The 15,863-nt window shown below is 39.4% G+C and overlaps 1 protein-coding gene across 1 annotated transcript in view; it reads left to right on the top strand.

Moving 5' to 3' along the window:
* Window positions 1–15,863, top strand: part of Nars2 (asparaginyl-tRNA synthetase 2, mitochondrial) — a gene marked incomplete in the record, with an annotated part of 159,637 nt that overhangs the window by 96,831 nt on the left and 46,943 nt on the right. Inside the window, 1 exon segment of the mRNA XM_008844196.3 lies at window positions 11,015–11,147. Within this exon segment, the coding sequence (XP_008842418.1) occupies window positions 11,015–11,147 (133 nt within the window).

Below are 15,863 nucleotides of genomic sequence, written 5' to 3' on the forward strand. Positions count from 1 at the left end.
GACCTTTGACCTAAGTAGGTTGGAAGAACATGGAAATCAAACTGGGGACTTGGGAGAGGAAGTTCGATTAGTGACAAGAAAGGATTGATATTCTCTAGTGTGTATGTGTGAATTGTAGGTAATTAATTGAAATTGTTTGCCAAGGAAGATCATGTAGGGACAAAATATATAGTGATAGAAGAAGAAAAGTCTAGGAGTGGGGTAAGGCTCAGTGGTAGAGTGCTTGCCTGGTATGCCTAGAGCCCTAGGTTTGACTCTACACCACAGAAATGGAGAAGGTTTAGGCTAGTTCAGCCTAAGTTGTAATGATGTTAGTATTTTATACGTATCCTGTTAGAAGAGGGAGAGCCAGAGGCCAGAGAAGTAGAAGAGGGAAGTAGGAGGAAAACTGAGTGAATGCAGTGTTCTATATTTCAAGAGAATGGAGTGTTTGAAGGAATAAAAAGGGACATTCACCCCTTTCCACAAAATACAAGGAAGATTTCATGTTCTCTCCTTTGTCTCTTTGACCTCATGACTTACATTGACCCTCCTGCACTTGGTTTTTATGCTGTCAGATTCTTTCCAATCTTAGAACCTAGATGCTTTGTTCCCATTGATAGAGTGTGTTTTCGATCCATGTCAGAGAGGAATAGCCAATGCTACAGCCCCTTTGGCAAGGTTGTTGTCAGAGTCTGATTTTGAATTTCATTGTATACTTAAGATTGAATTTTGCTTAAGCCTCAGACTCAGTACCAAGTAAACTGTTAAGGACATGTTAAAAATGAGTTGTTTTTTTTTTTTAACTTTATGTGTATGAGTTTTTTGCCAACTTGTTATGTAAGTGCACCCGTGTTGTATAGTGCCAGTGGAGGCCAGAAGAGGGCATCAGTTCCATAGAACTGGAGTCATGGAAGATTGTTAGCTGCCTTGTGAGTACTGGGAACCAAATCTAGGTCCTTTTCAAGAATAGACAGTGCTCTTAACAACTAACTGAGCTATCTCTCCAGCCCCCAAAATGAATCTTTTTATTATATTTATTTTTTTCATGTATGTGTGTGCATGGCTGGAGCACACATGTAGTCATTAGAGTACATTTCGCAGGTGTCTGTTCTTTCCTTCCACCATATGGGTCCTAGAGATCAAATTCAGGTCATCATTTTTGGTGGCAACCACCTCTACCCACTGAGCCATCTCGCTGACCCATGAATCTTGCAAAAGTGTTTGACGATGATAGCAGAGAAGAATGTTTTGATTCTAGAAAGTCCCCCTCCAAGGCATCTTGACATATTGAAATGGTGAGGGCGATATTTTATACCTTCTACCAAGTGTATTGCAAGAGAGAGGAATAGGAGAAAGCTGAAAAAGCAGTGTCTGAAATCTGCTCTGAGGCATGCGGAAATAATGATGACGACATTATAGAATTCATAATCCAGTGGGGGCACAAGACAGTAAAATAGACTATCTTTTTTGCAGTATTGGAAACTGAACTTTGGCTCTCATGTATTCAAGGCAAGTGCTCTACCACTGAGCTGTATCCCCAGCCAAACTTTTTTTTTTTACTTTTTATTGTTTAATTTTTTTATTAATTTTTTTAGATTTCTGTACAATATAATTTGATGGTATTTAGATCTCCTGCTATCTTCACCTCCCCCTAATGCCTCCATCAAATTTCATATTCTCTCTCCTCTCTCTCTCTCTCTCTCTCTCTCTCTCTCTCTCTCTCTCCCTCTCCCCTTCCAGTTGCATGCATAACACCTTCTAGCACTATGAAAGCTAGACAGTAGAGACGAGGCTTTGAGGTTAGCACCAGCTTGATTTGCTCTATAGCTCATAGATGTAGTGTCTTCAACAGTAGGGTCTTATCGTCAAGTTCTGGTGGGTAACCAAAAGCAGAGGCAATGGCCAGTATTGTTCAAGAGTTTTTTGGACCCCTGCCTGATCAACAGCTTCAAGAGAGGGAGTTCATTCCTGGTATTGGGGTTTTATTTTGTTAACTTAATCATGGCTAGTGGAGGTAGTATCCCCCTATTTATGAGATAACTCCTTTAAGTCTCTTCATAATGTGTATGTATATACTTTGAGAAGTTTCTATAGTGATAGGTTTCCAAATGGCTTTTTATAAAGGACTTTAGTGTTACTTATCCCTTCCCATCCTCCCTCCTCTGTCCTGCCTTTCCATTCCCCACCCCATTTAACCCTTCCTACGCTATTATTCTCCTTTCTCCCTTTATATCACTGCATTCTATCTCCCTCCCAGGAAGTCTTCTTCCCCTCCCCCCCACTCAATGGGCATTTATTACTTTCCTGTCTTCTGGATTTTCAAATTGAAACATACGTATCCATGATTTTAAAGCTAGTGTCCAACTATGAGAGAGAACATGTGACGTTTGTCTTTCTGGGTCTTAGTTACCTCACTTAGGATGATTGTTTCACTCCCATCCATTTACCTGTGAATTTCATAGTTTCATTTTTTAGAGCTGAAGAGCATTCGATTGTATATATGTACCATACCTTCATTATCCATTCATCAGTTGGTAGATATCTAGGGTGTTTCCAGTTTCTGACTTTTATCAAGATAGAAGTAATGAACATGAATGAATAGGTATTTCTGTAGTAGGGCATAGAGTCTTTTGGGTATATACCCAAGAATTGTGTGGCCAGATCATATTGTAGATCAATTTTGAGCTCTTTGAGGAATCGCTACACTGATTTCCATAGTGGCCACTCCAGTTTGCACTGCCACCAGCAGTGGGTTAGAGTTTCCTTTTCTCTACAGCTTTATCACCATTTGTGTTTTAGAGTTTAGTCATTCTGAATGGAGTAAGGTGAAATCTCAAAGTGGTTTTAATCTGTGTTTCCCTGATGACTAAAGGTGTTGAACATTTTAAAAAGTATTTCTCAACCATTTGTGTTTCGTCTTTTAAGAATTCCCTGTTCAGCTCCTTGCCTCAGTTTTTAATTGGATTGTGAATAGGGCATAGGGTATGTTTAGGATTTTGAGTTCTTTGTATATTCTAGATCTTAACCTTCTTTCAGGGGTATAGCTTGGTAAGGATTTTTCACATTCTGGAGGTTGCCTCTTCACTTGAATAATGGTGTCCTGTGCTGTACAGAAGCTTTTAGTTTCATGAGGTCCCATTTTCCAGTTGTTGGACTTAGTGCCTGTGATGTCAGAGTCCTGTTCAGAAAGTCCTTTCCTGTGCCTAGAACTGCCAGTGTATTTCCTACTTTCTCCTCTATCTGGTTCAGGGTATTGGGTCTAATGCTGAAGTCCTTGATCTATTTGGAGGTTTTTTTTTTGTTTTTTTTTTTAATTTTAAAAATTTCATTTGTATTTTAGATACATGGATGTTTCACGTGTGTATGTAGGTATACCACATATATGCAGTGACACAGAAGCCAGAAGAAGATATTGGATACCCTGGAACTGGAGTTAATGGACAATTGTTAGCCACCATGTGGGTGCTGGGAACCACACCTGGGTCCTCTGCAAAAGCAGCCAGTGCTCTTAACCATGGAACCATCTCTCCAAGTCCCCTGGAATTGATTTTTGTGCATGGTGAGAGATAGGAGTCTAGTTTCACTCTTCTACATGCAGCTATCCAGTTTGACCAGCACCGTTGCTGAGCATATATTTTCTCCGGTGTGTGTTTGTGACTCCTCTATCAAAAATCAGGTGGCTGCCAAGTGTGGTGGCACACACCTTTAATCCCAGCACTCAGGAGGCAGAATCAGGTCGTTCTATGTGAGAGTGAGACCAGCTTGGTCTACATAGTGAGTTCCAGGCTAGCTAGAGCTACAGAAAGACCCTGTCTCAAAAAGACCACCCCCCCCCAAAAAATCAGGTGGCTTTAGATGAGTGAATTCAAGTATGGGTCCTTAGTTCTATCTCACTGATCAATATGTCTATCTGTTTTTATGCCAGTACCATGCTGTTTTTATTACTGTAGCTCTGTAGTATAATTTGACATCAGGACAGGATATAAAATTAACACCCCCAAATCAGTAGCCTTCCTATATACCAACAACAAGTGAAATCCGGGAAATGATGTCATTCATGATAACCTCAAAATCCGTACAAAATCTTGGAATAAATCTAACAAAGGAAGTGAAAGACTTATACAGTGAAAATGTTAAAACATTGAAGAAAGAAATTGAAGAAAATTCCAGAAAATGGAAAGACCTCCCATGCTCATGGATCGGTAGGATTAATATTTTGAAAATGACCATCCTATCTGAAGTATTGTACAAATTCAATGTAATACCCATTAAAATTCCAGCACAATTCTTCACAGAAATTGAAAAAATAATATCAGATTTCATATGAAAACACAAAATACCATACTCGGGATAGCCAAAATAATCCTGAATAATAAAAGACCTGCTGGAGGTATTACTTTTTTTTGAGACAAAGTCTCACTAAGTTATCCAGGTTACCCTTGAATTTGCTCTGTAGCTCAGGCAGGACTTGAACTTGTATTTTCCTTGCTTTAACTTCCATAGTAGCTGGATTTAGAGGCCTTCGTCAGACCAGCTAATAGTCATTTTCTCCTATCCAACTGCAGACCAGACCTGACCATGATAAAGCTTTTGAAATGGGACAAGATTGGCTGCCTTCAGGATGGTATGGTCTTAGACTAGCAGTCGTTTTCTGAATAGTGGGAAGCCACTTAGCAATGCTTTAAATGTTTTAAAGGCCTGTGTAAGGCTGTCTGAGTTCACTTCAGGTCAGTGACCTTGTACTGAACTGACAATAGAGAAGTGATGTGAAGATTGGAGGATTTGAGGGAAAGTTGCTGACTATATGCTGATTATATTCTCCAACTAAAGAACAGGAAATCTGTGTTCTTTCAAAATATGAATCTTACTTCTTAAATCTCAGCTCCAGAAAGAATAAATGGTCACACATTCAGTGACCATTTTACATCATCTACTTAGCAACATGAGGGCTTTGGAAAACTCCACATGAGGGAGAAAGTGACCTCTGTAGAACCTTCTCTGTAATTTTAGCTTTTTATTTTCCAAAAAGCCATTTTTGTAGCTATCTTGATTGATGTGTATTGAATGTACTTTTGTTATCTTGAACATCTACTCCAAGCTCCCAGCTTTCCATATATAGCTCTCCTCTCTTCATAATTTGGCATGAGAATGGTTTTTAATGCTAAGTGCTTTCTGCTGTTCTCACAGCCGAATTGGCCTTTTACCTGGTTCTGTGTCTTATTTTAGAAATGGCCTTGTTCTCCTGTTTTATTTTAAATGTTGGTAGGTTTATGCCTGGCTACACTTGATCTTAGCCAAAAGGCCAAGAAGCAATGGTTTAAGCCTTGCTGCAAATGACCTTCATGACTGTGGAAGACAGAAACAAAGAAGAAATTGGCATAAATTAAAATGAATGTTTTACATGGATCCAGAAACAAAATTATTGTGAAATGTACTAGAGCTCCATGCCAAGCCTCCCTCCCTGTAAGAATTTGAAGACCAAAAAGGCCTAAATCAGTCGCTTAAGTTATATGTTGATAAAGAGAATTTGTTATTCTCATGACTTTCTTTCGTGACAACACATTAAAATGGTTTTACGTGCATGACAAGCTATTCATAAAGAAATTAAATACACCAAACTACTTACCCTAGCTATCTTTCAAAGAGAGAATGTACTATGAATTTTTCCTCATAATTTTCTGAGCTTATAAATGTTTACTTAGAGGCACACGTTTTGTTAATCTCATAGTCTAGGTTGTGAACATTATGGTAGATCTGGACTTAAATCTGGCCTCCACCACTTAGAAGATTATGACTCTGTGGCTTGTAGGAAAGCTTCTTAACCTCTGTGAACTTGAGTTTATTATTCTAGACAGCAAAAGTAATAGTCCATGCATTGATGAGTCAGCTTTCAGGGGGTTAAATGTAAGGTTTCAGCATTTAATTCCTAATCCATGAGGATCACTCTCTAATGGTAACCACTGTCCACTACTGCCATGATCACAGTTCTCTAAGAGAGCACTAAGTGCTGATGTAGGGTGACCATTAGTGAATGGCTTAAACATCCCTCTACCTAAAAGCTGGATGCTGAATTAGGCAATTTTTCCATATATCTCCCATCTTATTTTATCTGTCTGTTAATTCAGATGAAGGACTGCTGTCATCATTTCTGATTTACGGTGTTACTTAAATCCTGAACACCTCACTCAGAGCCTAGTCTTTACTATAATTAAAAATTCTGGGCCAGGAATTACTATAATTAAAAAATCTGGGGCCAGGAATATATCTTACAAGGTAGAGTGTGTGCCTTCATACACAAAGCCCTAAGTTGGATCCCCAGTGCTATATAAACTGGACATAGTGGTACATGCCTGTAATCCTAGAAACTAGGGTGGTGGAGGCAAGAGGATCCTAAGTTAAAGGACATCCTCATAAGGGATTTTGAGGAATTTGAAGCTACATAAGAATTTAAAGCCAGCCTCGTGAGACCTTGCCTCAAAAATAAACATCTAGCTGGGTGTGGTGGTGCACGCCTTTAGTCCCAGCACTTGAGGGTCAGAAGCAGGCAGATCACTGTGAGATCAAGGCTAGCCTGGTCTACATAGCAAGTTCTAGGCCAGTTGTAACTACAGAGAGACCCTGTCTCAAAAAACCAAAAAATAAAATAAAATAAACATCTATTTCTACTCTTCCATAGCATCCTACGTGGATTTGCCATGTGAGAGTTGGTTGCCCTTGTGATTTCAGTTTGGTGTTCTGGTTATAAAACAGTGTTTGTGCCTAATACTTTAATACAAATAGCATGTCTCTTTTGAATAGCAATCCAGCTACCTTCCCTTATAACTCATAACCTCCAAAGTAAATTTCAGCTATGCTACCTATGTATTTATGCCATAGAAAATTTCACTTTAATGTTAGTTGACATCTGGGTTTATGTGATGCAATACCAGAAATAAATACTGTTTTAAAAAAAAACAGCCAGGCGTGGTGGTGCACGGCTGTAGTCCCAGCACTTGGGAAGCAGAGTACAGGCGGATCTCTGTGAGTTCAAGGCCAGCCTGGTCTACATAGTGAGTTCCAGGACAGCTGGGGGCTACATGGAGACCTGCTTCAAAAAGACAAAAAAAAAAAAAATTAGATAGATTGTTGCCAACCTGCCTCAGATAACATAGCCCTTGGAAGGGAAACCCAGTGGCTTGTAACATTTGAATTTATTGTTTGGGATACACTTGAATTATTTGGCCTATTTTAGATACCTATTTTAGTACCCATTTTCAGTACTAAGCCTCAGAAAAACGTATCTGAGTGTTTTGCTCCCGTTGTCATGTTGCTGTTGAGGATGCTGTGCCTTCCAGTTGATGCTGAGGCCTGTCATCATTGGTACTCATTCATTCCGCAGGAACACCTGCTTTAGCGAGGACTGGGGATGAATAAAATATGATTCTGGTCTGGAAAATTTCATGGTTTGACTGTCAGGAGACTATTTTAAAACCTAATTACATTTCAAAGGTAAGACATTAAATATATGAATAGAGAGTTATAAAAATAAACAGGAGGGAAAATAAATGGGGGAGGGGGGATAGGACATTACAGGTTAAAGAATATTCGCTGCAGGGACCTAAAGGTTCAGGGACATGCTAGATAAGGAGAATGAATCAGAGTGGCTGGAGATAAAAGGCTACATAAGGAGAGAGTAGGACTTTGAATTTTATCTTTTTTAGCAATGGAGAGTCATTGAAGATTTTTAAATTAGAGCTGACATAATCAGATTTAATTTTGAAAACTCATAGTAGTTTGGGGCCAAAGGAAGACAAGAAACAGACACCAGCCAGAAAGCTATTTGTTGGGCTTGGTTAGTGCATGCCTATAATCTCATCCCTGGGTGGGGGGACACCTACTGGAGTTTGAAGAGTTCAACGTTAGCCTAGGCCATATAACTAGACTCTGTCTCAAACAACAAAGCAAAAGAACACTGTTATTTTCTAAGCCAGAGACAAAGGTTTTCACTGTAGAGATAAGTCAGTAGATTTGAGAGGGTTTTCCAAAGTGTAAAGAATTGAATGTTGTAATCAAAATGATACTGGATCTGCTTGCAGTAAGCGTTGGGGGGTGCTTGTAACTAAGTAGATTAACAACTGAGGGAAATGTTAAAAGAAAAGCCAGAGCCAGTTTTGTGGTAGTGCATACCCTTAATCCAGTACTCTAGAGACAGAGGCAGGTGACTCTCTGTGAATTCAAGGACATCTTCTTGGTCTACATAGCGAGTTTCAGGCCAGTCAGGGCTACATAGAAAAGCACTATCTTTTTTTTTTTTTACTTTTTAAAAAATTTTATTTATTATTTTTATTATCTTATGTGTACGAATGTATTGCCTGCATGTCTGTGAGTGCACCCATGTCATGCGATGCAGAGGAAGTCAAAAGAGAGCTTCGGATTCTTTTGGAACTGGAGTCAAGGGTGATCTAGCCCCAAGAAGCACTAAAAAAGTGCTTTAAAAAAAAGCTTAAAAAAGTAAAATAAAATAAAAAGTAAACAAATAAAGGCAAGATTGTTCATCTTGCACAATGTAAATTTGGTCTTTTTAGGACCATCTCAATAGACAGATCTGGATCTGAATCTTGGAAGAGAGGTTATTATAGTGATGTTTTGAATTTTTGTGTTAATTTTTCTGTTAAAAACTAAGGTTGTCATCAGGTAACTGATTATGGTCTCAAGAAGGGGAATGCAGAATCAAAACTTAGACTCCTAAGCTTCTTACCAAATGAAATGGTCTTGGAGAAGGAAAAAAAGAAGCTGGAGATTTCTACTATAATATTTTCATTTTCTCATTCCCAGAATATCTTCAAAACAAAATTGGTATATATTTTTAAATTCAGGTATTTTCTACACTATGTGTACTGACCTTAGTGTTATTTGACTAATGACAAAAATAAAGTGAGTTTAAAATCACAGATGAGGGGCTGAGAGATGGCTCAACAGTTAAGAGCACTGGCTACTCTTGCAGAGGATCCAGGTTTGAATCTCAGCACCCACATGGTAGCTAACAACTGTATGTAACTCCAATTCCAGGGGAATCCAACACCCTCTTCTGATTTCCGCAAGCATTGGCACAACACAGGTGCACTTACATACATGCAGGCAATATACTCATATACATAAAATAAAAATAATAAATTTTTTTAAAAAGAGTACAGATAAGAAATTCCCTAAACCTCTTGTTTACAAAAATAGAATTTAAGATTAAACCCTCAAGATATTCATATATATAATATGTATATGATGTATATCATATATGATATATATGTGCTTATCTAATTTCAGGTGTTGCCTTGTTTGAATATGAGAGTGACTATGCTTATTAAAGAATGAAGATATAGCATCCATCTCTTGGAGGAATTTAAAAGTCAGAGTGATTTCCTCCTCCCTTATTTGAGTAGTTGAGTGGTGGTCCTTTTTGAAATTGAGAGGGTAGTCAGTTCTTCAAAAATCTTTCCTAACCTCCTCAGTATCAGATGGAAGATATAGGTGGTTGTAAAAACTTAAGTAGGCTTGAAATAGAAATAAAGTGAATTGTACCTTTTTCAGAGTACCGTTTATTTATTGACATTTCCATGCATGTATATCATGGGTCTTGATGGTATCATCCCCACTCCCCCCCTCACACCTGCTGCCACATGCCCCTCTTACTTTCATGTCCTTTTTGTAACCCACTGAGTCCAGTTAGTGCTGCCTGCTGGAATGTTAACTGGTCTTGTGGACCTTACCACTTGCTGTACTGAGTTCATGAGTGCAACGGCCATATCATGTCCAGAAGACAGTCCATCCTCCACCTCAGACATTCTCTCTGCTCCTTCTTCTGAGATGTTCCCTGAGCCTTTGGTAGAAGGGGGGTGGGGTTGATATAGATGTGCCATCTAGTACTGAGTACTCAACAGTCACTTATTTGAGCGATTTGACCAGCTGTTAAGTCTCTGTATTGCTCCCCACAGGAGAAAGTGGCTTCTCTAGTTAAGATTGAGAGCAACACTAACATATGGGTATAAATATAAATGTTTAGCAGCAGTTTAACAACATGTGCATTTAAAGCAAAACAGTGGTAGTAGATTACCATCTACTACAACCCATGACCTCCTGAGCCATGGGGTTTGGGCCAGGTTTACAGTACCAGACACAAATTCCCTCCTGTGAAGAAGGCCTCAGATCCAATCAGAGAGCAGTTAGTTACCCCTATAACCTTTATGACACTATTGTAGCAGTGGTCACATCTTGCCTGGTGGGTTGGTATTATAGCATTCAGGGTCCTGTCCTGGGTTAAGACCATTGATGTCTTTCCTCCCCCACTGGGCTGTATAGCACCTTCCTGTGCTATGAAAACTAGCCAGCAGGGAGGAATTTTTCAGTTCAGTTTCTAGTTTAAATTCTCTGTGTTCTACAACCAAAGTAAGTTGTGTTGTTAACAATAAGGTCTTACAGACTAGTTAGGCTGGGCAACCAAGAGTGGAGGAAATATTCTGTGTCATTTTGGGGCCTCTGGGATCTCCCTGACCAACAGTTTACATGCCTGGCACTGAGATTTTTATTTAATAACCCATGTCTTTTGGGATTGTTAAACATTCGTGACATCCTTTCTTTGTATATACAAAAAAATAAGTGAGTACCACATGAATTCTAGTTTTCACGAGTTACTAACTAGACCCCATGGCTTCTTGGGATGTGGTATTTTTCCTTTACTTTGTTCTTGATTGCTGTGAAATATAGTTGCCTGCTGTTGAAGGCAGCTGCAGTAAAGTGCACCCAGAAGTGGTTATATTTCTATATTTAGAAAACCATAGGGTTTATAAAGCAGTTGCAGATTCCTTTGGGATAAAATGGTTTCTATAAATGTAACATTTTTAATGAAACTATTATTATTCCCCATTAGAGAGATAGAGCAGCTAATATGTGTGGGCATGACATAGACGCAAAACTTTTTTTCTTAAGTGCACAAAGTATTTTAAATACTTACAATTAATCACGTGAATTCTAGTTTCATGCTCTTAATCTTGAATTGCAGGGCTTTTACGCAAGTGTTTACCTTTGGACCAACATTCCGAGCTGAGAATTCTCAGAGTCGGAGACACCTGGCAGAGTTTTATATGGTAGAAGCAGAGATTTCTTTTCTTGAGAGCCTTCAAGATCTCATGCAGGTAGGTGCACAATTGATCATTTTCAGGGATCTCTGACATTACAGTGCTTCTATATATATATTTACCCCAGACATCTATGCATTCTAGGTTTTCGTGGAATGAAGAAGATAATGATCTAGTTACTTTAATAAGCATTCACTGACTTGTGTTGTCGTTGAACATTTAAGACTCAGATTTAAATTCATATCCTGGTTCTGCCATTAACTTTGCTAAAGATCTACCTTAACATAATTTTTAGCTTCCTAAAATGTAAAAGAATAATTTAACTTATTTTATAAGGTTATTGTGAGAAGTAAATGAAATAATATATATATAAAGTGCCTCTCATGGGTTCTGGAACATAAACAGGCTCAGAAAGTGGTAGCACTTATTTGCTAAGAAAATAAAGTATTTATAATCATTACATAAACATCTATCCATTTTAGAAAGTATTGGTGGGTGCTTTCAGGATTCAATTGGAGGGGTAAGGCATAAGGCTAGGGAGATAATCATGGACCAAACCATAAAAGATGTTGCAGTTAAAGGGCATCTTAAGGACTTTGAACTTTATCCAAAAGATAAAAAAGTTCCAAATTAGAAGAGACATGGTCAGAGTTATATTTGAGAAACATCTCTTCAGCAATATGAGGATGATTTTGAAGGAGATAAAAATAGGGCCAACAAGAGAGGCCTTATGAGAAGGCTGTGAATATAACCCAGCTATCAGGCAGCAAACCCTGGAGTTGAGTGGACCAGGATTGCACTTTGATGCTAATAGTTGCTATGGATCTTAGACAAAGAGCCTTAATTCCTACTCCACAGGGCAGTTGAGAGGATTTGGCAGATGAGGGTGTGTGTGTGTGTGTGTGTGTGTGTATGTGTCTGTAACATGGTAGGATTTACCCAGAAATAATTAACTTATTATTTTAAATTCTCTGTTGACTAACATTTGAATTTGTAACGATGAGATGTTTGTTTTAGTAATTCCCATTAGCTTTCTTTTCTATTCACTATGTATCTTTCTGCTTTTAATCACCTAGGAAATGACCTTTGAAAAGCACAGATACTACAAGTAGGAGTCAAGATTTTATTGCTGTCTTTTTCTAGTGAAACTCAGAGATTCGTCACCAGTGTGGGTTTTAGGGAATGCTCTTGAGAACAACACATAAGGAAAGGATGAAGGCAGAGAAGAGAGGAAAGCCGACCTGTAATGTCTTTATAGAGACCTTCACCTCTTCTGTGAGCAGCTTTGGAGTTAGAAATAACTGTCCTTTATAAGCCCTGAAAAGAACCCGGATGTGTAGAGATGGAGCTGTACTTTGGTACATCAGGGGCTGTGCTTGAAGCGGGGCCTCACCGTGATGCTATTCAGTTCAAACTCCAGTGTGCCTTGAAAAATTCTCTGCAGGAACATGTCCCAAATTCTCTCAAACAGAAGTAATTTTTACTCAAACCAGGGATTTTCATAAGCTAGACTTACATTAAATTCTTCTCTCCCAATGTTGTCTTTTTTAACTCACCATCTGACAGGGAACAGTTAGTGTATAACACAAACCACATGTGACAAGCTTATTCCTCTCTTCCTAATATGAGTTTAATAAAAAGTAGCAGTTAAACATATGTTAAAAATGAAGCACTGCAGTTGTGGGCATCGACTAAAAGACCATAAAACTGTTTATTAGTTGTGTTTTTCATTTTCATGTTCAGAGAATTTATTGGTACAAGTGGACCAAGCCCATTGTGGGTAGTACTCTTTGTAGGCCAGTGGTCCTGGGCTCTGTGAGAAAGCCAGCTAAGCATGAGCCTGATATTGAACCAGAGAACAAGCCAATAAGCTGTGTTCCTCCATAGTTTCTGATTGAGTTCTTGCTCAGTTCCTGCCGTGACTTCTTTCAGTGATGGACTGTAACCTGGTAGAGTGAGCCAAATAAATCCTTTGCCTCCCCCACCTATAAAAAGAATAACTGTCCCATAGGAAAACAAGGGATGGACATTAGTGCTTTCGATCCTATCAGCCAGTCATTTGACATGGCAAGCCTCAAAGTGACATAACCTTGAGTAAGCAAGTACGTTTGGGCCAAGAGCTTCTGAAGAGCAACTCACCTAATCTATCAGCAATGAACCTCCCAGATAGGGTATTTGGCCATGTACTGTAACGCCTTCCACCGAGTATTCTAGATCAGCATTGCCCACATCCCATTTGCAGTTGTCCCTACAGGGAGTAGGCAGTGGTGGGCAGAGTAATCACCACTAATGGCTAGAGTCAGGGATGCTGTTCAAATCCTACCACTCACAAAATGAATTCTCTCTCCCTCAAAAGAATTATCTAGCCCAGAATGTCAGTAGTGCCCCTGGAATACTCTGTTCTCAATTGATGGATTTGGGGTCTGAGCCTTGCAAGGAGCAGCTGATTTGAGCCCACCATCCTTCTCCCTTCACTTAGGTACTGAGAGCTTCTCAAGGAAAGGGATCACTCTGACCTCCCTGTTCTTTCCACCGTTTCCACATAGCAAAAGGAAAGGTTATGAAAATAATACATAAACTTTTTTGAATTTATTTAAATATTTTAAATCTTTGCCCCAAAATTACATTTTAACACAAAACATGATTGCAAAATACCTTTATTTCCTCAGTTATTTTCATGAGAGCCCTGAGAAATAGTCTAATTAAGTAAATACTGTTTCAGTAAATGTAAGCAGAATTCAGTTCCAGGTTTTTCAGCTGTATACCCAGCCAAGTCCCTGAAATTCTTTATTCTACTGTAAATATTAGACTTGTAGCATTTCATATGTGGTATTTGAACTGAGGGCCAGCAAGATAGCTCCGTAGGTGAAGGCACATGCTGCCAAGGATTCCAGGAACCCACATGATGGGAGAGAGAACCAGTTCCCCCAAGTTGTCCCTTAACCTCCATATGGGCACCATGGCATTTACAACATCTGTACACATTCAAAATAAATGAAATGCAATAAATTTTTTAAAAATATTTGAGCCGGGTGTGGTGGCACACGCCTTTAATCCCAGGGGCAGAGGCAGGCAGATCTCTGTGAGTTCAAGGCCAGCCTGGTCTACATACTGAGTTCCAGGACAGCTGGGGCTACAGGGAGACCCTGTCTCAAAAAGACAAAAAAAAAAAATTTTTTTGAACTGAGTCATATCATTATTCCTTTCCTTATGTGTCTCTCATGTAGTCTTATCTTTGTGGCTATTTATAGGTATTTTAGCTTGTGGATATTTAGGTTAGTTTCTTTTTTTAAACCTTTAAATTTTTTTTATTATTTTTATTTTATGTATATGAGGGTATTACCTGCATGTATGTAAGAGCACCCATGTCATGCAATGCCCATAGAGGTCAGAAGAGGGGGTTGGATCCCCAGCAACTGGAGTTATAAACAGCTGTTACCTGCCATGTGGGTGCTGGGAATCGACCTGGGTCCTCTTCAAGAGTAGCCAGTGCTCTTAATCACTGAACTGTGAACCCCATGAACCTTTTCTTTTGAACCACAAATGAGTTATCTTTTCATCATATTTCAGCAAAAAATACAGAGATTTCTTGGTATTTATTTATTATTCTACCAGTGTACACATAGATATAACCCACTATACTGATTCTGTATCAGGGACCCAGAAATTAATTTTAACCACATGGAAGAAAAACTGTTAAATCAACTGACTTACTAGCAATGCATCCATGAACTTAAAAAAATGTCCAACTCCCATGTCCATGGCAGGCCCTATACATAATGAATCTGGAATTCTTTTTTTTTCATGTATATATTTTTTGTTTAATAACCAGATGATTAGAGGAAGCATTTCAATACAGCTTTAACATATTCAGTAACAATTCCCAGAGCAAGGATACATCTCTTTCAAAAGTGGCTGCAAATTTTTAGGTTCACAGTTTAATACGGTTATACAATTTTGAACTCAGTATAAACCCCGTAAGACATAAAATTGAATGAGTTTTTACCCCTTAACGAAGATTTCCATTTCATTTTAAAATATGCTGTTTCCTACATATTTAATGCTATTAACGCTTAGATGTTTGCACATGTGTCTTTAATCTCTATGTATCTGATTATTGATAGGTTTGGAGGAGAGAGGGAGTGGGTGGTGCAGATGGAGGAGGCACCGAGGCACAGATGGAATTCTCAGCGGGATACAGATTTATTTCGCACAGGGCACCTTTCCCTCGGGGAAGGGAAAGATGTCAGCGAAGGGAAAGATGTCAGGGAAGGGAAGGGAAGGGAAGGGAAGGGAAGGGAAAGGAAAGGAAGGGAAGGGAAGGGAAGGGAAGGGAAGGGAAGGGAAGGGAAGGGAAGGGAAGGGAAGGGAAGGGAAGGGAAGGGAAGGGAAGGGAAGGGAAGGGAAGGGAAGGGAAGGGAAGGGAAGGGAAGGGAAGGGAAGGGAAGGGAAGGGAAGGGAAGGGAAGGGAAGGGAAGGGAAGGGAAGGGAAGGGAAGGGAAGGGAAGGGAAGGGAAGGGAAGGGAAGGGAAGGGAAGGGAAGGGAAGGGAAGGGAAGGGAAGGGAAGGGAAGGGAAGGGAAGGGAAGGGAAGGGAAGGGAAGGGAAGGGAAGGGAAAGATGTCAGGGAAGGATGAGATGTCAGGGAAAGATGTCCGCCCATGGGTTGTGAGCTGGGACTTTATATATGGGGGCTTTAGGGTGTGGAAGGGGGGAATGTTTGGGGGAGAAATCAGGGAGGGGGAAGCAGGAAAAGCAGGTAGGATTAGGGTCT

This window comes from Nannospalax galili, unplaced genomic scaffold (genome assembly GCF_000622305.1).
Source record: "Nannospalax galili isolate Female #2095 unplaced genomic scaffold, S.galili_v1.0 scaffold278, whole genome shotgun sequence".
Lineage (NCBI taxonomy): Eukaryota > Metazoa > Chordata > Mammalia > Rodentia > Spalacidae > Nannospalax > Nannospalax galili.